This window comes from Colobus angolensis, unplaced genomic scaffold (assembly GCF_000951035.1).
Source record: "Colobus angolensis palliatus isolate OR3802 unplaced genomic scaffold, Cang.pa_1.0 Scaffold119, whole genome shotgun sequence".
NCBI lineage: Eukaryota > Metazoa > Chordata > Mammalia > Primates > Cercopithecidae > Colobus > Colobus angolensis.
In genome coordinates, this window is record NW_012113030.1 from 912,915 (window position 1) to 935,675 (window position 22,761).

The 22,761-nt window shown below is 36.4% G+C and overlaps 1 protein-coding gene across 6 annotated transcripts in view; it reads right to left on the reverse strand.

The window, feature by feature from the left end:
* RALGAPA1 (Ral GTPase activating protein, alpha subunit 1 (catalytic)) overlaps positions 1 to 22,761 on the reverse strand; it is a 281,300-nt gene that overhangs the window by 177,367 nt on the left and 81,172 nt on the right. For all 6 annotated transcript variants that reach the window (XM_011925953.1, XM_011925962.1, XM_011925949.1 and 3 more), the window contains 4 exons: positions 21,726 to 21,874; positions 18,176 to 18,305; positions 16,167 to 16,404; positions 14,828 to 14,989 (listed from right to left, as the gene is read on the reverse strand). In XM_011925953.1, the coding sequence (XP_011781343.1) occupies positions 14,828 to 14,989; positions 16,167 to 16,404; positions 18,176 to 18,305; positions 21,726 to 21,874 (679 nt within the window). The remainder of the gene's footprint in view (positions 1 to 14,827; positions 14,990 to 16,166; positions 16,405 to 18,175; positions 18,306 to 21,725; positions 21,875 to 22,761) is intronic.

A 22,761-nucleotide genomic window follows, 5' to 3' on the forward strand; every position in this document is an offset into this window, starting at 1 on the left:
GTCACCACGTCCAGCTAGTTTTTGTATTTTTTGTAGAGACAGGTTTTGCCATGTTGCTCATGCTCTGCCTTTCTATATAAATTTTAGATTCTTTCTGTCAATATCCACAAAATAACTTGTTAAGAACATAATCAACTGAGATTGTGTTGAATCTACAGATTAAGTAGGGAAGAAATGACATCTTGCCAATAGTGAGTTTTTCTATCTATGTACATGAACTAGACCTCTCAATTTACTTAGATATCTTTGATTTCTTTCATCAAAGTTTCATAGTTTTCCTCATATAGATCTTGTAAATATTTTGCTAGATTTATACCTAATTGTTTTGGAGATTTTTGGTGCTAGTATAAATGGTACTGTGCTTTTAGTTTCAAATTCCAGTTGTTGATTGCTGGTATGGCAGGAGCAACTTGACTTTTATATATTAATCTGGCATCCTATAACCTTGCTATAATGGCTTGTTTCAGGAGGTTGTCACCTTGAAATTTTCCACATAATCAATCATGTCATCTACAAAGATAGCTTTATTTATTTCTTCCCAATCTGTAGACCTTTTATTTCCTTTTCTTGTCTTACAGGAATAGTGAGATATCCTTGTCTTGTGGATCTTAGCAGAAAAAACACTAGTTTCTCACCATTAAGTATGATGCTAGAGGTAGGTTGTCCTGTGTTTTTATTTTTTAACAGATTTATCAAGTTGAGGAAGTTCCCCCTTTTCCTACTTTGCTGAGAATTTTGTTTCATTTTGTTTTGTTTTTGAGATGGAGTCTGGCTCTGTTGCCCAGCCTGGAGTGCAGTGGCACGATCTTGGCTCACTGCAAGCTCCGCCTCCCGGGTTCATGCCATCTCCTGCCTCAGCTTCCCGAGTAGCTGGGACTATAGGCACCTGCCACTATGCCCAGCTAATTTTTTTGTATTTTTAGTAGAGACAGGGTTTCACTATGTTAACCAAGATGGTCTCGATCTCCTGACCTCGTGATCTGCCCACCTCGGCCTCCCAAAGTGCTGGGATTACAGGCGTGAGCCACTGCACCCAGCCAAGAGTTTATATCCTAAATGCGTATTGGATTTTGCCAAATGCTTTTCTGCATCTATGAATGTGATCATATGGCTTTTCTTCTTTAGCCTGCTGATGAGATGAATTGCTTTAGGGTAATGCAGTACTCCTCAAAAGAATTAGGAAGTATTCCTTCTGCTTCTATTTTTTGAGAGAAATTGTGGAGAATTATTTCTTTCTTAAATGTTCAGTAGAATTCACCATCTGGGCCTGGTGCTTTCTAATTTGGAAGGTTGTTAGTTATTGATTCAATTTCATTAATACATATCAGGCTGTTCAGATTATCTAGTTCTTCTTGTATGAGTTTTGGTAGATTGTACCTTTCAAGTAATCGGCTATTTCTTTTAGGTTATCAAATTTAATTCTTTTATCAGTAAATAAAAGGATCATCAAAACAGATACATACACAAATGGAGCAGAACAGAGAACCCAGAAACAAATCTACACTTCTGCAGTGAACTCATTTTCAATAAAAATGCCAAGAACATACACTGGAGAAAGGACAGTATCTTCAATAAATGGTGCTGGGATAACTGGATATCCATATGCAGAAGAATGAAACTTGATCCCTATCTTTCTCCATATGCAGAAATCAAATCAAAATGGATTAAAGACTTAAATCTAAGATCTCAAACTATGACACTGAAAGAAAACTTTGGGGAAACTCTCCAGGACAACGAAGTGGGCAAAGACTTCTTAAATAATATCCACAGGCCACCAAAGCAAAAATGGACAAATGAGACGAGATCATGTTAAAAACTTTCTGCACAGCAAAGTAAATGGTCAACAAAGTGAAGAGACGACCCAGAGAATGGGAAAAAACACTTGCAAAGTATGCATGTGACAAGAGATTAATAACTAGAATACACAAGGGGCTCAAACAACTCTACAGGAAAAAATTTAATAATTCAATTATAAATGGACAAAAGATCTGATACACATTTCTCAAGAGAAGACATACAAATGACAAACAGGTATATGAAAAGGTGCTCTACATAACTGATAATCAGAGAAATGCAAATCAAAACTACAATGAGATATCTCACCCCAGTCAAAATGGCTTTTATCCAAAAGACAGGCAATAACAAATGCTGGCCAGGATGTGAAGAAAAGGGAATCCTCACATACTGTTGGTAAGAATGTAAGTTAGTACAACCACTATGGAGAACAGTTTGGAGATTTCTCAAAAAACTAGAAATAGAGCTACCAATCCAGCAATCCCACTCCTGGGTATATAGCCAAAGAAAGGAAATCAGTTTATCAAAGAGATATCTGCACTCCCATTTTTACTGCAACACTATTTACAATAGCCAAGATATGGAAGCAACCTAAGTATCCATCAACAGATGAATGGATAAAGGGTATGTGGTATATATACACAATAAACTATTATTCAACCATAAAAAAGAATGAGATCCTGACATGAGGTCATTATGTTAAGTGAAATAAGCCAGGCACAGAAAGACAAACATCACATGCCCTCACTTATCTGTGGGAGCTAAAAATTAAAACAACTGAATTCATGGAGATAGAGAATAGAAGGATAGTTACTAGAGGCTTGGAAGTATAGTGGGGGAAAGGGTAAGTGCAGATGGTTAATGTGTACAAAAAAAAAAAAAAGAATGAACAAGACCTAGCATTTGCTAGTACAACAAGGTGACTATAGCAAAAAATAATTTAATTGTAAATTTAAAAATAACTAAAAGAATATAATTGGATGGTTTGAAACACAAAGAATAAATGTCTGAGGTAATGAATACCCCATTTACACTGATGTGATGAGTACGCATTGCATGCCTGTATCAAAATATCTCATGTATCCCATAAACATATATACATACTGTATACCCACAAAAATTAAAAATAAAACAAATAATAATAATAAAAGGATCACTGGTAATGGTTCTTCTTTCATTTTTGGTATTAATAATTGATATCTTATTTTTTTCTTATTTAACTTAGCTAGAGATTTATTGGTTTTGTTGATATTTTCTAAGACCCAACTTTCAGTTTTGTTGATTTTTCTCTAGTGATTTCCTGTTTTCAACTTCCCCGTTTTCTGCTCTAATTTTTATTATTTCTTCTCTTCTACTTACTTTGGATTTGTTTTTTTCAAGTTTCCTATGGTGGAAGCTTAGATTACTGGTTTTAGATCTTTCTTCTTTAGTAATATATACTTTCAATACTGTACATTTTCCTCTAAGCACAGCTTTCAGTGCCCACAAATTTTGATGCTGTATTTTCATTTAGTTCAAAATATTCTACAATTTCTCTTGAAACATCTTCGAGCTGTGCATTATTTAGAAGTCTGTCGTTTAATCTCCAAGTATTTTAGAGTTTTCCAACTTTTTCCGTCATTGATTTATAGTTAAATCCATTGCAGTCAGAGGGTATATTTTGTATGATTTCTATTCCTTTTAGTTTATTAAGACATGTTTTATGACCCAGAATGTGGTCTTGGTGAATGTTTCGCATGAATTTGAGAAGAATGAGTATAATCTCTGCTGGATTAAGCAATTTATAGATGTCATAATTGGATCAAGTTGACTGATAGTGCTATTCACTTCATTTATGTCCTCACTGACTTTCTGCCTGCTGGATCTCTCCATTACTGATAGAAAGATGTTAAATATCCAACCACAGTACCACTACTTTTTCTATTTCTCTGGGCAGATTTATCAGTTTTTGCCTCATGTATTTTGATACTCTGTTGTCAGTGAATACACATTAAGGATTAGTATGTCTTCTTGGAGAATTAATCATCTTTTATATTCTTTTTTTTGAAATGGAGTCTTGCTCTGTTGCCCAGGCTGGAGTGCAGTAGCATGATCTCGGCTCACTGCAACCTCTGCCTCCTGTGCTCAAGCAATTCTTCTGCCTCAGTCTCCTGAGTAGCTGGGACTACAGGCATGTGCCAATAAGCCCGGCTAAGTTTTTGTATTTTTAGTAGAGACAGGGTTCCACCACGTTGGCCAGGCTGGTCTCAAACTCCTGACCTCAGGTGAGCCACCCTCCTTGGCCTCCCAAAGTGCTGAGATTACAGGCGTGAGCCACCATGCCTGGCCAGAATTAATCATCTTTATGTAACACCTCTCTTTATTCTTGATAATTCTCCTTGTTCTAAAGTCGGCTTCGTCTGAAATTAACATAGTCATGTCATGCACTGCATAATGATGTTTCGGTCACCAACAGACCGCATGTATGATGGTGGTCCTTATGGATAATACTCTATTTTTACTGTAGATTTGATATTTATAATACTCTGTTTTAGCTGTAGAGATTATAATACTTTATTTTTACTGTACCATTTCTATGTTTAGATATGCTTAGATACACAAATATTTACCACTATATTATAATTGCCTACAATATTCAGTACAGTTACATGGTGTACAGGTTTGCAGCCTAGAAGCAATAGGCTACACCATACAGCCTAGGTATGTAGTAGACTATGTCACCTAGGTTTCTGTAATACATTCTATGATGTTTGCACAATGAAGAAATCGCCTATTGATGCATGTCTCAGAATATATCCCCATTTGTTAAATAACACGACTGTACAACTAGTCTCACTTTCTTTTGATTAATGTTAGCATAGTATATCTTTTGTCATCTCTTCATTTTTAATCTGTCTAATCTATGTATGTTTATATTTTAAAGGGATTTCTTATAGTCAACATATACTTGAGGCTTGTTCTTTTATCCGTTGAGACTGTCTTTGTCTTTTAATTGGTTTATTTAGACAGCTAATGTTTAAAGTGATTACTGCTATACTGTTAACACTGTACCACATTCGTTCCTGTTTTCTATTCAGTGCCTTTTTTTGTATTCCACTCTTTACTGTCTCCTCTGGTTCTGAGTATTTTATGATTCTATTTTTCTCCCCTCCTAGCACATGAACTATACTACATTTTTAAAAAACCTTTTTAGTGGTTGCCCCTGAGTTGGCAATATACATTTACAACTAATCCAACTCTTCGTTTTCTTTTTGAGACAGGGGCTCATTCTGTCATCCAAGTGGGAGGGCGGTGGCATAATCTCAGCATACTGTGGCATCAACCTCCTGGGCTCAAGTGATCCTCCTACCTCGGCCTCCTGAGTAGCTGTGACTACAGGTGCAAGCCACCATGCCTGACTAATTTTTTGATTTTTTTTTGTAGAGATAGAGTTTCACCATGCTGCCTAGGCTGGTTTGAACTGGGCTCAAGCAACTCCAGCCACCTGGCCTCCCACCTGAACTCTAAACACCCTGGCCTCCCAAAGTGCTGTAATTACAGGCATAAGCCACTGTACCCCACCCAAGTCCTCTTTTTAAAACAACGCTGTGCCACTTTCCAGCTAGACATACTTAAAAGGATTCCCAATTCCTCCTTTTCATCCCTTAAAATACTGCTATCAATCATTTCACCATCCACAAGCTATAATCACCGAATATTATGTTTTCAGTTTGTTGAAAAAATCATTAGCTGTTAGATTAATTAAAAATAAAAAAGATAGGCTGGGCTTGGTGGCTCATGCCTATAATCTAAGATTATAAAGTGCTAAGATTACAGGCATGAGTCAATGCACCCAGCCTCTCCTTCACTTTTGAAGGACAAATAAGCTGGATCTAAAACTCCAGGTTGGTGAATTTTCTTCTCTCACTGCTTTAATAAATGAAATCTAGTAATGTGAAAAGTAGAGAGCAAAGGAGAAAGGAATGAAATGAGATTGGAAAAGTGGGCAGAGGCCTGATCATACAGGGCCTTATAAAAATCATGGTAAGATTTTCAATTTTATCCCAAGAGCAATAAAAGACCACTGAAAAATATAAGCAAAAAAGTGACATCAATTTGAAATTATTCTTAATACCACTATGACAATAAGGTAGAAAACGGATCTAGAGGTTGTGAAAAACTGATGCAGGGAAGTTAGGAAACTCGTGCAGCAATGTAGATGTAATGGTGTACTGGACCAAGATAGCAGCAGTGGAAATGTAAAGAAGTGAAGAAAGGTGACAGATACTTAGCTCAAGATATAATCATCAGGATATGATGATTCAATCAGAGTTTGGGGATATAGGAGAGAGTCAGAAGAGCTGAAGCTTATTCCCAGACTTCTAGCTTGAGCAACTCGGTTATTCTCTATCCCCACCGTTCGTCCTTTACCCTGGTCCTGACTTTACATTAATAAAGCTACCCACTTCAGGTTCCACTAGTTTCTTCTTAAATGCACAGTACTCAACATTTCCAAATTAATCTCTAAAAACAGTTGTATCAGGTTACTCCCCTTCTCAATGATGAGGAGGAATCTAAAGTTTTTTGTGTTTACAGGATTATTCAGAAGTTATTTTTCAGCTTTTACGTGCAATACGCAAAAGGGAATAGTGAGAAATTATACCAGAAAAATCCATTAAAATGAATCAGATTGGTCCCAATACTATAGTAATACTAGAGCATATGGATATTAATTTGTCAGTCTCAGAAGGTCATGGAGTCTCGCTCTGTCGCCCAGACTGGAGTGCAGTGGCGTGATCTTGGCTAACTGCAAGCTCCGCCTCCCAGGTTCACGCCATCCTCCTGCCTCAGCCTCCCAAGTAGTTGGGACTACAGGCACACACCGCCACGCCTGGCTAATTTTTGGTCATGAACTTTCTGAGAATAGGAAATAAACTGCACTTTGGACTAAAATTGATTTTGGCAACAAGTATATAAAATTGAAGTGAGCGGGCCAGGCGTGGTGGCCCACTCCTATAATCCCAGCACTTTGGGAGGCCCAGGCGGGTGGACTGCTTGAGGCCAGGAGTTCGAAACCAGCCTGGCCAACATGGTGAAATCCAATCTCTACTGGAATACAACAATTAGCCAGGCATGGTGGCAGGCGCCTGTAATCCCAGCTACTCAGGAAGCTGAGGCGGGAGAATTGCTTGAACCCAGGAGTCAGAGGTTGCAGTGAGCTGAGATGGTGCCACTGCACTCTAGCATGGGTGACAGAGCAAGACTCTATCTCAAAATAAAAAAAAAAAAATTGATGAGAGCAGCCACTCTTCAAGTCTCTTGGATATATACCTGTGAATGGGATTGCTGGGTCATATAATTTTAACTTTAAAGGAACTGATTTCCAGAGTGTTTTTCAAAGTAGCTGTACCATTTTACATTCCCACTAGCAATATATAAGGATTCCAATTTCTCCACCTCCTCACCAACACTTAATATTCGTATTTTGATAAACAATAGTCATCCTAGTGGGTGGGTGTAAAGTGGCACCTTATTGTGATTTTCATTTGCATTTCTCTGATAGCTAGTGTTTTTGAGCATGTGCTTATTGGCCATTTGTGTATCTTCTTTAGAGAAATGTCCATTCAAATCCTTTGTCCATTTTCAATTGGGTTTTCTTTTTACCCTATATTTTTAAAGTCTAAAGTTAATGCAATAACACCAGCTCTCTACCTCACCCTGAACAAGGATCTGAGAATATTTATACTCTCACTAAACTCTTCCTGAACTATATATTATGAATGATCAGTATTTAAATTCTACCCTTCAATTCCAAAATTACTATATTCAGATAATATTTATTTAGCTTTACCTACACATTTACCACTTTCTTTGATCATTTATCCTTCTTACATCTCAGACTTTAAATGTGGGGTTATTTTCTTTCCTGACATATTCTTTTAGAAGTTATATCATTAAGGTCAATCCAGTTGTCTTTGTTTTACCCTCCATTTTGAAAGTTTGGTCAGTACACAATTCTATAATGATAGTTATTTTTCCTCAGCACTTTGAAGATATTATCCTGCTGTTCTGTCTTCCATTGTCAGTGCTGAGAACACTGTTTTCAGCATAACTGTTTTTTTCTGAAAGATTATGTATTTTTTCTCTTTGCAGCCTTTATGCTCTTTTCTTTGTCTTTCCATTCTGCTATGTCACTGCAGTGTGTTTAAGTACGGGTTTCTACTTACTTATTTGGTATACTATATGCTTCCGTTCCTATAGACTCATAGCTTTAATACATTCTCTGTCATTCTTGAAATACTGCCTCTCCTTCAGTCTCTCCTTCTGGTATTCCAACTAGACACATCAGACCCTCTCATCCTGTTCTACAAATTTCTTACCCTCTCCTTCACATTTCCCATCTCAATGTCCTGGGTGATTTCCTCAAATTTCTAATCCAAGTTACCGATTCTCTCTTTATTTATATCTTATGTGTTGCTTAATACTGTTTTTTTTTTTCTTTCAGGAATTATATTTTTATTTCTCAAAGTTCTATTTGGTTCCTTTTAATCATTTTAATGAGCTTATCATTTTCCTCTTTAAACATTTCAAACATAGTTATTTTATTGGTTACAAAATTGGTTATTTTATTCCAATATTAGGGATTAAAATCTTAAGGAATCTCAATCTCTCTCTCTTTTTTGCTAACTCATTTATATAATTTGTTTCCATGTTTATTGAATAATCTTTGTGAATCATATTTGGTTGATTCTAACCTGTGGAATTTCTGGAGGCCTACTTGAGAGTGAATTACTCCAGAGGTAATTTGTGTTTGCTTGCACAATTTCCAGGAAGCATTACTGACATGAAATTACCCCGTCTCTACTAAGAAATACAAAAAAAAATCTAGCCGGGCGAGGTGGCGGGCGCCTGTAGTCCCAGCTACTCCGGAGGCTGAGGCAGGAGAATGGCATGAACCCGGGAGGCGGAGCTTGCAGTGAGCTGAGATCCGGCCACTGCACTCCAGCCTGGGCGACAGAGCGAGACTCCGTCTCAAAAAAAAAAAAAAAAAAAAAAAGAAATTAACTTGTATCCTTGTCAAGGCAGCCAATTTAACATGGAAGTCTTCAATTCAGTCCTCCAACCTTGAAGCTTGCTCCAGTCTTAGTCTGGATCCCAGAAGTGATTATCAGCAATTTGCTTCAAGATCATCCCACTTTTCCAGTGTGCTTACTGCTCATCACTCCATTTTCCGCTCACAGTTTTGTTTATTTTGGTCAAGGAAGTGAGTAAGGAGAGTCTTACAGGTTTCTCTGTTTGCAAACCAGTGGTGCGACAAAATGCTAGCAAGAATATCTAATAGTTCCAGAATATCAAGTTCACTATGTTGCTGGCAATACAAGTCATCTAATGACTTTTTAAAAAGCCTTTTTCTTCCCAATTTTTTATTAAGAAAATTTTCAAACGTAGAAAAAATTAAAAGGTGGTGAGGCGTGGTGGCTTGCACCTATAATCCCAGCACTTTGGGAGGCTGAGGAGGGTGGATTACTTGAGGTCAAGAGTTCAAGACCAGCCTGGCCAACATGGTGAAACCCCATCTCTACTAAAAATACAAAAATTAGCTGGGCATGGTGGTGTGCACCTATAGTTCCAGCTACTCTACTTGGGAGGCTAAGGCAGGAGAATCACTTGAAGCCGGGAGGTTGCAGTGAGCCAAGATCACGCCACTGCACTCCAGCCTAGGTGACAGAGTGAGACTCTGTCTCAAAAAAAAAAAAAGACTATTGTAATGTAAACAGGTATACCTCCACCTAGATTCAACTGCTTAGCATTTTGCCATATTTGCTTTATATTTGTGCGTACATTTTTGCTGAAGTATTTGAAAGTAAGCTGCAGATACCATGAGTCTTCATCCCTAAATATTTCAGGATTCATCTACAGGTAAGATCATCCTCCTATATACCAACACCATTATCACACCTAAGAAAATTTACTCAAATTCCATAATATCATCTGATATTCAATCCATATTCAAAGTTACCAAGATATCCCAAAATAATTTTTATTTTTCAAACAAGGATTCCATGAGAGTTCATATATTGCATTTGGTTATTGTCTCTTAAGCCTAAAACAGATCCCACCTCAACTTTTTAAAAATGATACTGTGCTTTTGAAGAGGCTAGACCAGTTGTCTCATAAAATGTACTACATTCTAATTTTGTTCAATTATTTTCTCTTGGAGTCATTTAATTTGTTCTTCTATCTCCTATATACACTATAAACTAGAAGTTAGGTATATAGGCTTGATTCCAGATCCCTCCATTGTAAAGGTATATTTACCCTTTGCAAATATAAATAATCTGTAAGATAGTCCTTGGCAACAAGTGAATATCCTCTTCCCAAGTAATCCTTCACTTATTAATGTTTTTGATATCTACTAATGATCCTTACTTAAATCTATTAAGGCTATAAAGGTTCCTCTCTTTAGAGGGCAAATTAATTTCAAACCCTACAGACTTAACCTATAGATATACTTGCATATATGCACAAACTATAGAAGAATACGTAAGTATATTCTATACCTTTTTTTTTTTTTTTTGAGATGGAGTTTCGCTCTTGTTGCCCAAGCTGGAGTGCAATGGTGCGATCTCAGCCCACTGCAACCTCTGCCTCCCGGGTTCAAGCAATTCTCCTACCACAGTCTCCCGAGTAGCTGGGATTACAGGTGCACGCTACCATGCTGGCTAATTTTTTGTATTTTTAGTAGAAATGGGATTTCACCGTATTAGCCATGATGGTCTTGAACACCTGATCTCAGGTGATCCACCCGCCTCGGCCTCCCAAAGTGCTGGGATTACAGGCATAAGCCACTGTGCCTAGCCTATTCTACACCATTTTTAATAGCACAAAATTATAAAATGTATATTCATCTTCAGGAGATAGGTTAAATTATAGTACTTCCATGTAATGATGATATAGGAAGTTCAACTTTTTTTTTTTTTGAGACAAGTCTCGCTCTGCCGAGTGCAATGGTACAATCTTGGCTTACTGCAACCTCCGCCTCCTGGTTCAAGCAATTCTCTTGCTTCAGCCTCCTGAGTAGCAGGGTCTAGAGACTACAGGCGTGTACTAGCACGATCAGCTAATTTTTGTATTTTTAGTAGAGATGGGGTTTTACCATGTTGTCCAGGCTGGTCTCGAACTCCTGGCCTCAACTGATCCTCCTGCCTCGGCCTCCCAAAATGCTGGGATTACAGGTGTGAGCCACCGTGCCTGGCCAACATTTTTCTGATATATAATAATCTTTAAGATATATCATTATAGCTTGACTTCATCTCCTAACACTCTCTTCTTCCTTACTCCTCCTCAAACACTCAAAAGCCCTAGAGCACATTCCTAGCTCTGGGACTTTCACTTTTCCTTCTGCCTGGAATGCATCTTCCCAATTCAGGTCTCTGTTCTTATAGGATAGAATAAGCTTTCCCTGACCTCCCTACTTAAAACAGTCCTATGTCCTTAGCTCCAACACTTTCTATTCCTTTATCCTGACTGACTTTTCTTCATAACTTTACTACCTCATGACATGTTTACTAGTTTATTTGCTTATTACATTTCTTCCCCAACACTAGAATTGTCAGCCCCAGTGGAATTTACTTGCTTTGTTCAGAACTATATCCTTAATGCATAGAACAGCAATTTTATAGTAAGTACTTAAAGGAATTTTTTTTCATTCACATGTGTAAAGCCATGATTCACAAGATTGTATATGTTATGCTATAAGCCTGTATAGACATAAAGTATCTTTAGGATGTTCAAGAAACTGGTAATAGTGGTTGCCTCTAGTGAGGTGAAATGGGAGGGTGGGGAATACTGATGAGGGAGACTTACTACAATGTATACACTTAATCACAGTCTAAATTTTTAACTATGTACATTCATGAAAAACATAAAGGCTGGGCATAGAGGCTCACATCTGTAATCCCAGCACTTTGGGAGGCCGAGGTGGGTGGATCACCTAAAGTCAGGAGTTCAAGACCAGCCTGGCCAACATGGTGAGACTCTGTCTCCACTGAAAATACAAAAATTAGCCAGGCATGGTGGCACATGCCTGTAGTCCCAGCTACTTGGGAGGCTGTGGCAGGAGAAATGCTTGAACCCAGAAGCAGAGGTTGCAGTGAGCTGAGATCATGCCAGCCTGGGCAACAGAGCGAGACTCCATCCCAATCAATCAATCAATAAAATGGATGATTTTTTTTTTTTTTTTTGAAACAGGGTCTCACTTTGTCATCTAGGCTGCAGTGCAGTGGCTCACTGCCACCTCAACCTCCTGGGCTCAAGAGATCTTCCCACCTCAGTCCACCAAGTAGCTGGCACTACAGGCATGTGCTACCACACCCGGCTAACTTTTTGTATTTTTTTAGTAGAGACAGAGTTTTGCCATGTTGCCCAGGCTGGAAAAATTAATGTTAAACCAGTACTTTGGGAGGCTGAGGCAGGTGGATGACTTGAGGTCAGGAGTTCAAGACCAGCCTGGCCAACATAGTGAAGTCTCATCTCTACTAAAAATACAAAATTAGCTGGGTGTGGTGGTATGCGCCTGTAATCCCAGCTACTGGAGGCTGAGTCAGGAGAATCACTTGAACCCGGGAGACAGAGACTGCAGTGAGCTGAGATTGCACCTCTGTACTCTAGCTTAGGTGACTCTGTCTCAGAAAGAAAAAAAACAGTAATGTTAAAAAGTTTTAAAAATATGCCCAAAGAACATCCTAATTTAATCTGCTGCCCCTTTTTTGAACTTTATGCAGGTACCTTTCTCAACAAATTTTTAAGGCTTTAACTTTGTTTGATAGGCTTGTTCAGTTCAGACAAGGCTGTTTTGACATTAGTACAACTAGAAAGTAATCACCATGAGCTATGAAGTCAGCATGAATATTTTACTCATTACATGCTATGTAAAAGACTACAAAGATATATGCCAACATGTTAACAATGATTACTTCTCATTAGACAGCTAATGGGTCTTTATGCTTCCCTAAATGTTACTTTCCACACTAAGCATAAATTACTTCTATAATCAGAAAAAAAAAATGTACTTTTTAAAAAAGATTAGATTGAAATAAAATAAAAATTTACACTTAGAAGAACAATTTCTTCTTTTCTTTGAGATGGAGTCTCCCTCTGTTGCCCCAGGCTGGAGTGCAGTGGCTCTATCTCTGCTCACTGCAACCTTTGCCTCCCGGGTTCAAGCGATTCTCCTGCCTCAGCCTCCCGAGTAGCTGGGATTACAGGCACATGCCACCACGCTCGGCTAATTTTTTTTGTATTTTTAGTAGAGACGGGGTTTCAGCATGTTGGTCAGGCTGGCCTTGAACTCCTGACCTTGTGATCCGCCCGCCTCAGCCTCCCAAAGTGCTGGGATTACAGGCGTGAGCCACAGCACCCAGCCAACAATTTCTTCTTAATACACAAATATTTTCTATAATTGTGACATTAATATAAAATGAAGGAAGGCATTTCAAATATAATCATTTTCCTTAGGATTCCAAAAAGTAATTTTATAGTAAAATTCCCATTATATTCATTTTAATACTACAATAACTTTTTCCTTATATATTGTCTTATTATTCTAGCTTGGAACATACAATCAATGTAATTCTATGCTTATTTTAAAAGCATAAGACAATTCTGAATATGTTATCCTTTTAAAGGATTTTACATTAACCATGTATTTTAATTTTTAAAATCTTTAATCTCTTATTTTCTTTCTAGTTGTTTCTTCCTTTCAAACCATAATTCTTAACATTTTAGAACCTAATTTTTTATACAAGATGTATCCTTACAACAATGGCTTTAAATTTCTCTAAAATTAAGTGTTTTTCACTGATTACCATTAAATACAGATACATTCCCATGGAAAATTCTCTTTCCATAGAAGCACTGATTGTAAACCCTGGAATAACTTCAGGCAATTTTGTTTCAGGAATGAGTGGTATTATCATTCTCACTACAAAGCTGAAGTACTTAAAAAGCCTAGAAAAGGCTGGGTGCCATGGCTCACACCTGAAATCTCAGCACTCTGGGAGGCCAAAGTAGGGGGACTACTTAAGGCCAGGAACTGAAGACCAGCCTGGGCAACATAGCAAGACCCTGTCTCTATGAAAAATAAAGTTAGCCTGGCATGGTGGCATGCGCCTGTAGTCCCAGCTACTCAAGAGGCTCAGGGGAGGGATGAGGTAGGATGACTTTGAGCCCAGGAGTCCAGGGCTGCAGTGAGCTACGATCCAACAAAGGCAACAGAGTGAGATCTCTCTTTTAAAAAAAGCCTACAAACATTTGGTAGATTGCCCAGGGTTACCTAGCTATGTAGTGATCAAAGAGAAGTAAGAAAAGAGATTAGGAAAAAGCCTTCCTTGTTTCTCATTGCAGTTCTCTTTCTACTATAATTCAGCCAAGTTTATAAACCTCTGAGAAAAAGGAATGAGATGGTAGCTAATTCCACAGTATGCTGTGAGATTTTATGCCCAGAAATTGTTCCCAACATTTTTCCTTTGTTGCTATTTCCCAGGTTATAGAACGTTCTTCCATTTTTGTTAAAAGCAGCAAGAAACTCAGGAATAGACTCCATGTTGGCCTCAGCTGTCTGCCAGCAGAGAAAATGAGATTCTTGTTGGAAGTTTGTGAAACTAATCTACTATATAAATGTAGCACTGGAAAATAGCTACCCTAATTTTCCATATTTGTGAGTAAATTCCTTTAATGAAACTATACCAGTTAATGCTTGAGTTCTGTAAAGTGAATCACAGTTCTACTTCTTCAATTCTGTAAAATAACATTTAAAATTACGGCTTTCTACAGTAAAACAAACCACAGAATGTCTGATAAATCTTAATAGCATAAAGGGATAACATAGCATGTAACAAGACACTGAGTACTTCTGGAAAAACGGCTTTGCTATGGCAGTTTTTCATTTCACAACAATCAACTGGTAAGAAAAATGATATATTGATATAAATTGTTACCAGGGACTATAAATGTAGTGCCCTGTACCATTCTCATGATTTTCAAGAGTACATACCAACAGTTTTTTGCCGTACTATACTCCTCGCCTTTTCGGTTCCTGGAGAACCAGTGGTTGTTGCACTCCTCTGTCTCATTGGGGCTTGGCCAGGCTGATCACGACTCCATCCTCTAGAAAATGACTTGTCAACTGAAACTTTCTGAAATTCATGTCCAACTCCTAGAAATGTAGATTTTCAACCTCAATATACTGTTACTTGATCAATAATATCTTCAAGTTATGTGTGCTACCTTGCCTCAGAGTCTTAGGTTTGCTTACATAAATTATAAAGTAGTAAGATAAAACGCTATGTACTGTAAGGCTTTTATGAGTTTCACTTTAGGTATAAATCATATCCCAAAACTGATGCAGAATTTTAAAATTACACCATTAGCAATAAGCTATTAGAAATTCGCTGCCACCCACTTGGTTTGGAATAAAAATGAAACATTTAGACAAGAAAAAAAGACAGGAAATGTGCTAAACAAAACCCATCCTGTGGTGATGGTTACTAAATCTCTAATCTGCCAATAATAGCCACTTGGGAAATATAGTCCAGGATAAAGTAGTTTGAGCACATAATATCCTGGACAAAAGTATGAAATGTGACTTAGATGTAAACTCTAGCTAGCAACTAATATTTAGCAATGTAAAATACTGGCTGGGTGTAGTAGCTCACACCTGTAATCCCAGCACTTTGGGAGGTGGAGGTGGGCAAATTGTTTGAGCCCAGGAGTTCGAGACTAGCCTGGATAATATGGTGAAACCATGTAGCTACAAGAAACACAAACAAAAAAATTTAACTGAGCACAGTGGCATATGCCTGTAGTCCCAGCTACTTGGGAAGCTGAGGCAGGGGGATCCCTTGAGCCTGGGAGGTCGAGGCTGCAGTAAGCCATGATCATGCTACTATACTCTAATCCAGGCAACAGAGTGAGGACCTGTCTTGGGGGAAAAAAAAGGCAAAATCCTAACAAACTGAGTTTTTAAAAAACGTATATTAATGATATTATCATTACACTACTGCTCCACTCCCTTTTAACATTAGACAGACACATATTTCATGTCTAGGGAATGTTTGCTTTTAGTTAAAAACTAAGTAAGTGCTTTCAAAAACCATTTTTAAAATAATTATTATGTACATTTTAAATAGAGTAACATGAAACCACCTTCTCAGTTCTAAGAAAAAACTGCTTATGATAAAAAGGAATCATATTTTATACATTTTCATTTTGTTTAATTCTTAAAAATATTTAAGATTCTACTTATTTCACCCTCACCCTCTCCCTGGAACGGTTTTCCCTGACTCAATTATTTAAACAAATTTATATAGAGCATCTCTATGAACAATTCTTACCTTTTCCTTTGTGCTTTTTTTGTTTCTGTTCACTCAGCTTATCCAATGGTAAATCACTGAGATCCAAACTATATAAATTCCTAGCTAAAACTTTAGTTAATGTCTCCATAGTCAGTGACCACTCAGTGGCCAACTCTTCCCAATAGGTCAACGATGACAATACTGACAGTAAGTCATCCCAAAGTTCTCGGGAGATGTACACATTTAGGTTTGCTTTGATCCAGGCAACTATCAGGGTCTACAAAGACAAATATCAGAAATAACAATAAGATGTGTTTAGTGTGTGACTTCAAAATCAGATATTCAATTCTTAATTCTTTAAAAATTACTTAAAAAGAAGCAAAATTTAAAATCTCATGCTTTTTTTAGTAGATAATACTTGTAAAAGCAGTTCATGTAATTGTCAGAATCTACTATAAATTTCATTTCAGCAACTGCCAACTCCCAACATCCAGCAATCTAAACTAAAAAGAAATCTCTCTACATCTATAACTGTCTCTTATACTGCATTACATTAATGTTAAATAAATACTATTTAAAAAAAAGTCTCCATACTTTTAAGTGTTGAAAATGTTGAGTTACTGAACTAAAAAACCAAAACTTACATTCCCAAATTAAGGATGGAAATCACTAACCACAACTCGAAAATGTTTTTTAATAATATAAAGAAACAACATAATAGAGATATATTTAACTTAATCAAGCGTATTTTTGAAAATGTATATGTAAACATTGAAATTAAATTTTAAATTAAAAGCATTCTGTAATAAATCTGATCATAGGATAAAAAAATTCATAAAAGGACAGAAACTGATTAGCCAGTACCCCCTGAGATTTTGCGGATTTCTACTAAAGATATGTCCTCTGATTGAAGAAACAAGTCATAAAATAAAGATTCTCAAAAGCTTAATTCAACATTTAGAAAGGAATTCACATAAATTCATACCTGAAATGTAAAGATGAAAATGAACAGAGTTTAGGTACAGACCTGTAGTAACTAGTGACCTCCCAATCTATCTTTAATTTAATGCTCAGACTACCAAAAAAAAAAAAGACTACTTTAATACTCAGACTACAAAAAAAAGTTGTTTCACATAGCAAGATAAAATTTTATCTTCCTGTAGCTCCCACCATCAGGTTAGCTCTAACACTGGGTAAACTTGAATGAAGAAACAAAAAATGGTTAATGAAGTTAAGAGTTTAGATGATACATATAGCTGGTTTTAAAGAACTGTTCAACACCAGCATATAATTTTAGGTAAATGGCTAATATATGAAAAAAAAACTCTAATCAATTTAAATGGCTATACTCATGGCCAAGAATTAGATCTGAGACAGCTTTTATCTTTGACATTAAGAATCAAGTATTTGTATTTCATGTATCATCTTAAAAAACAATATTTTGTTTTCTATTTTTCAAAGAATCCATAATACATTTCAAGTCAACTCTATCCTCAGATTTAAAAAACAATATAGAATTCCTGTGTAATCAAACTACCACCAATTGAGAAGGGAGGATAATAAAGTCTTATTTAAAAAAAGTATGATAAGAATCAATCGTAATTATTTATTACTTTTTCATTATTACAGAATAACATAAAAAGACAGTTTTTCCTAGCAGTCCCAGAGATATGGAAACTCATAAAGCAGTCAGGTCATTATCCCTAAAACACTGCTAAGTTTTTGCAATCACACATTATGTATACCACACAAGAGATAAAATAAATATCATTAGCCTGCTTGTTCACAGATCTGATATTACCTCCACTCATACTAGGTTGTATGTAGGGCAAATAGGTTATTTCGATAAGCAACTTTTAAGTTAGCTCTACAAAAGATCCCTTAATAAATAACAAATAATCTCTAATTTAAAACATTTTTTTCCTGGTAACAAGTTCAGGGTTCAATGAATCTCAAAAGACACACAAACAACAACAACAAAACAAAACAAAACAAAACAAAAAACCCATATCTATCCAGTTATTCATCTATTTATTTATTTTTATTGCCTGGAAAAGTGGTCCTGCAAGTCGACCTGCCAAGGTCATATTTTTTTTCCCTTGGAACTGTAGAAAAGCTTGTGATGGCATCTTCAGTACAGACTCCGTCACTCTGAGCAACACAAGCAGCATCTGTTCCCTTAAAATAAAGATTGATTAATGTTTCCTTCTTGCATATGCTTGCATTTGGTTAACAGTTAACTTTCAAATATATACTTCTTATAAAAACTCAAATATCAAACATCTTTGAAAGACAATTTCAAATTTTTGGAGTTCCTTAAATATTAAAAATTAAAATTCCATTTTATATATCAACATCAATCATTTAAAATCATTTATCAGCCACAATATCCTCTCATCAAATAAAACCCTACTCAAAAGCTGAGGAATCGAAGTGATAATGTGGAGAATGCTCCCGTCTCCCCAACCACAAATCAAGTAGCAATCTTAAGGAGCTATCTGAAGAACACTCATCTACACAATATAGTTCTACCCAGATGGAATCCAATCAAATCCATCTTTATAATATGGAGAATAACTACATATTCTGAATCATACCAATCTCAATTTCAGAAATTAGATGACATCTTAATTAATAGATCACAAAGAAGACTGGGCAACATAGCAAGACTTGTTTCTTAAAAAAAAAAAAAAAAATTAGCTGGGTGTGGTGGCATATGCCTACAGTCTCAGCTACTCAGGAGGCTGAGGTGGGGGGATCACTTGAGCCTAGGAGTTTGAGTCTGCAGTGAGCTTGATAATTAATCAAGGGCCATTACTCTATTGTTTCTTTCTACTCTTTTCATTATGCCATTTTTTAATCTTTAATTTGTTGTCTGTACTGCAAGTTGAACCAATTCTATTATTATTCTTACCTTGCCTCTTTCTCTTAGATGCTTATTATTAAAACCATAAAACTACCTTATTTACACTGATATTTCAAAACTTGATTCAACTACATATAAAAAAGAGGCTAACAAGGGACTTTCAGTTGGGTATATCAGCCCAATTCTCTATCACAGCCTCCTCCCCTCTGGTTATTTTGCAAGTCCATTCCAGGCATCGTGATACATGGAACAGTCACTGTGAGAAATGTGGAAGGGGTAGCAACAGATCCTAGATCTAGATGTCATGGTTCTTCTGAGAAGTCAGAGTAGAATCAAACAGAAAACTATCACTATATTAAAAATATCCTGGACATATTAGCAAATAAATGCATGTATTTATTCACAGAATAAAAATCAAAGGTGCCACATTTGTAACCTTATGCTTCCAGCTTAGCTACCTGAATAAAAAGCTACTTGAAATCAACTACAAATGCAATAAAGCATAGATTTTCCAAATAAATCTTATTTGTTGTCAAACCATAACTCACTCATAAATCATACAATCTTTTCACTTTGTAATACGATAAAAATGATTTTAATTAATAAAGTTTTACAAATTCTGGCCAGGTGTGGTGGCTCACACCTGTAATCCCAGCACTTTGGGAGGTCAAGGCAGGTAGATCACTTCAGCCCAGGAGCTCAAGAACAGCCTGGGCAACATGGCGAAACCGTCTCTCTCAATAAAAAATTCAATGTAAAATATATGAAAAACCTCCCAAAACGCTATTACTTCAAGGGAAGTTAAAAAATTAACAAAAATTCTAAAATTGTTTTCTATATAGCAAGGTAGTCACTATAATCTGGCTCATCAATGATTCAAAGTATACAGAAAGAAAAAAAAGGACTAACAAAAGAATTGTCCAATGTAGTACAGTTACTGGCTAATAATAACTTGGGCTCTGAAGTCAGAAAAACCATAGTTCAAATCTCTGTTCACTGCTCAACAGCTGTGTGAACAAGGACAAGTTACTTAACTTCCCAGTATTATCTGTATCATAGGGTGCTGTAAGAATTAAGTAAGAAAATATGTGTAAAGTGCTTAGAAAGCTACGTGGCACAAAGAATTGTCCCAAATGTGTTAACAATAACTACTTCTACATGCAGTTCTATTAATACTGTTAGTAAAGAATCTTTTCTTTTTTTTTTTTTTGAGACTCTCTGTCACCCAAGCTGGAGTGCAGTGGCCAGATCTCAGCTCACTGCAAGCTCTGCCTCCCGGGTTCACGCCATTCTCCTGCCTCAGCCTCCCGAGTAGCTGGGACTACAGGCACCCGCCACCTTGCCTGGCTAGTTTTTTGTATTTTTTAGCAGAGATGGGGTTTCACCGTGTTAGCCAGGATGGTCTCGATCTGCTGACCTCGTGATCCGTCCGCCTTGGCCTCCCAAAGTGCTGGGATTACAGGCTTGAGCCATAGTAAAGAATCTTTTCAAAATATAAAGCCATTTTATACATAAATTAGGCATATGTTTTGACTAATCAGTCTTATTTCTTAAAAAATTAGGAATAGTTACTCAAAGCATATGCCTAATTTATGTTTTGTCACTGTAGAGGAAAATGAAATATATATAAGAATGTTCATTGTCCTCTCTTTGCCCCAAAACAAAGAGAAATAACTACATGTCCATCAGTAGAGGACTGGTTAAGAAAATTATGGCATATATATATGGTATAATATTATATAACTGTGTGTGGTTCGATGAGCTAGATATTCACCAAGGCACAAACATCACTAATATCTCTAGAGAGTGAACCTCTGAGCTTTTTTCTTTTTTTAAACTTTTCTTTGTTTGAATTTTATGATAAACATTTCATTTTTACAAAAACTGCAGAACTGCATATCCCCAAAAGGTCTATTTTTCCAATCAACTAGACAAGTATTTATAGAGCACCAATGATATATAATGTACTATACTAAGAAATGTAGGAAATATAAAAATAAGACAACATGTAAATACCTTCTAGGGGTTCTCGGTTCTATGGTGATAAACAGACATTTACACAAGTATTTTAGGGATCAATAAAGTTTTCATAAGAACTATACAGAAGTACAAATATAAAATGGAAACAAGAGAAGAAAAAAATTTAAGTAAGGATATATAGAAACAGGAAGGTGAATCTAAGGGACAGTTATGGTGACAATAGGAAAAATAGCAGAATTAGGCATTCTAAAGGAAAGTTCAGAAGGTGCCCAGGGAAGAGAAACTTAATAAAGCTGGAAAGCAAGATCTTATCCTGAAAGTTGGAGGTTAGACTTCAGACAGGAAAAGTAGGCAGGGCCTGACAGTATACAGCTCTGAATGCCAGATGAAGGATTCAGGCATTCAGTTAATCATCAACTTATTCATTAGCTCATTCACATACAAGTAAACTTCATTTACTCATATATGTTTGTATGCATGTATTCATTCCTTAGGGGTTGAGGAGGATGAGGCCATTATATGCTCACTTCAGGAAGACAGTTCAAGGGGTCTTGTGGAAGTCTGAACAAAGATGTTTCAGATAAGGTGAAAGGAACTATTGTCACTATGATTAATTTTATATTTATTCAATAATAGGAGCCCTTATAATATTCTAAACAAGCCCTCTTCACAGATACTATTTCTCTAAAATTTACTATACCTGTGTACACAATAAAAAACACATAGGCACAAAGGATAAAAATTTTTTTTACCAAGTCTTTTTGTCCATTGATACTTGTACAACCATGTACCGATAAATGTTAAGAATGCGTTTACACATATCTGTGTGCTCATCCAGAAGATTTTTAATTTCATTTGCAGGTTCAAGAAGAAATATATTTGATGAGTTTATAATAAACACCTAAGACAAAAGAAATCATTAGCTATTCACAAAGGAATTTCAATGGCAAATTTCTTATTCAAAGAGAAACAGGCACTGATCACACTGTGGGTTAATTCTACCACAAGCTTAATAACTGAAACGTAAACTCATTAAACCTATCTATTTTTATGTTTATCTAGACAAAGTTAACAAAAGGTACCCAAAGAAAATAAACCACGTGTAAACAACAGTATTTTTTTTTTTGAGACAGTCTTGTTTAGTCACCCAGGCTGGAATGCAGGGGTATGATTTGGGCTCTCTGTAACCTCTGCCTCCTGTGTTCAACAGATTCTCTTGCCTCAGCCTCCCAAGTAGCTGGGATTACAGGCATGTGTGCCACCACGCCAGGCTAGTTTTTGTATTTTTACTAGAGGTAGGGTTTTGCTATATCGGCCAGGCTGGTCTCAAACTCATGGCCTCAAGTGATCTGCCCACATTGGCTTCCCAAGTTGCTGAGATTACAGGCATGAACCACTGCACCTGGCCTAAAAAACAGTACTTCTAAACTGAGAAGCTTTAATATAATAGCTCTATTGCTGTAATAAATTGAAAAAAAAAATGAATAAATACACATAGTTTAGGATAAAAGATGACACCTAAATCAGGAAGAATCTTCCGAAAGAGTTGTTCAAAACACTGTATCCTCTTTTTCTTATTTATTTTTATGTTTGTATATCTGTTTTGGTGATAAAAGATTCCATTAGAAAAATCTATTACTATATCCCATCAAAATATTAAAATGGAAAAAAGTATGATTATTACTATGTATGCAGAAAAAGCATTCAACACTTATGACTGAAAACAATTTTTAGTAAACTAAGAAAAAAGCAAACATTCATTAATATAAAAAAGAGCATTTATAAAAA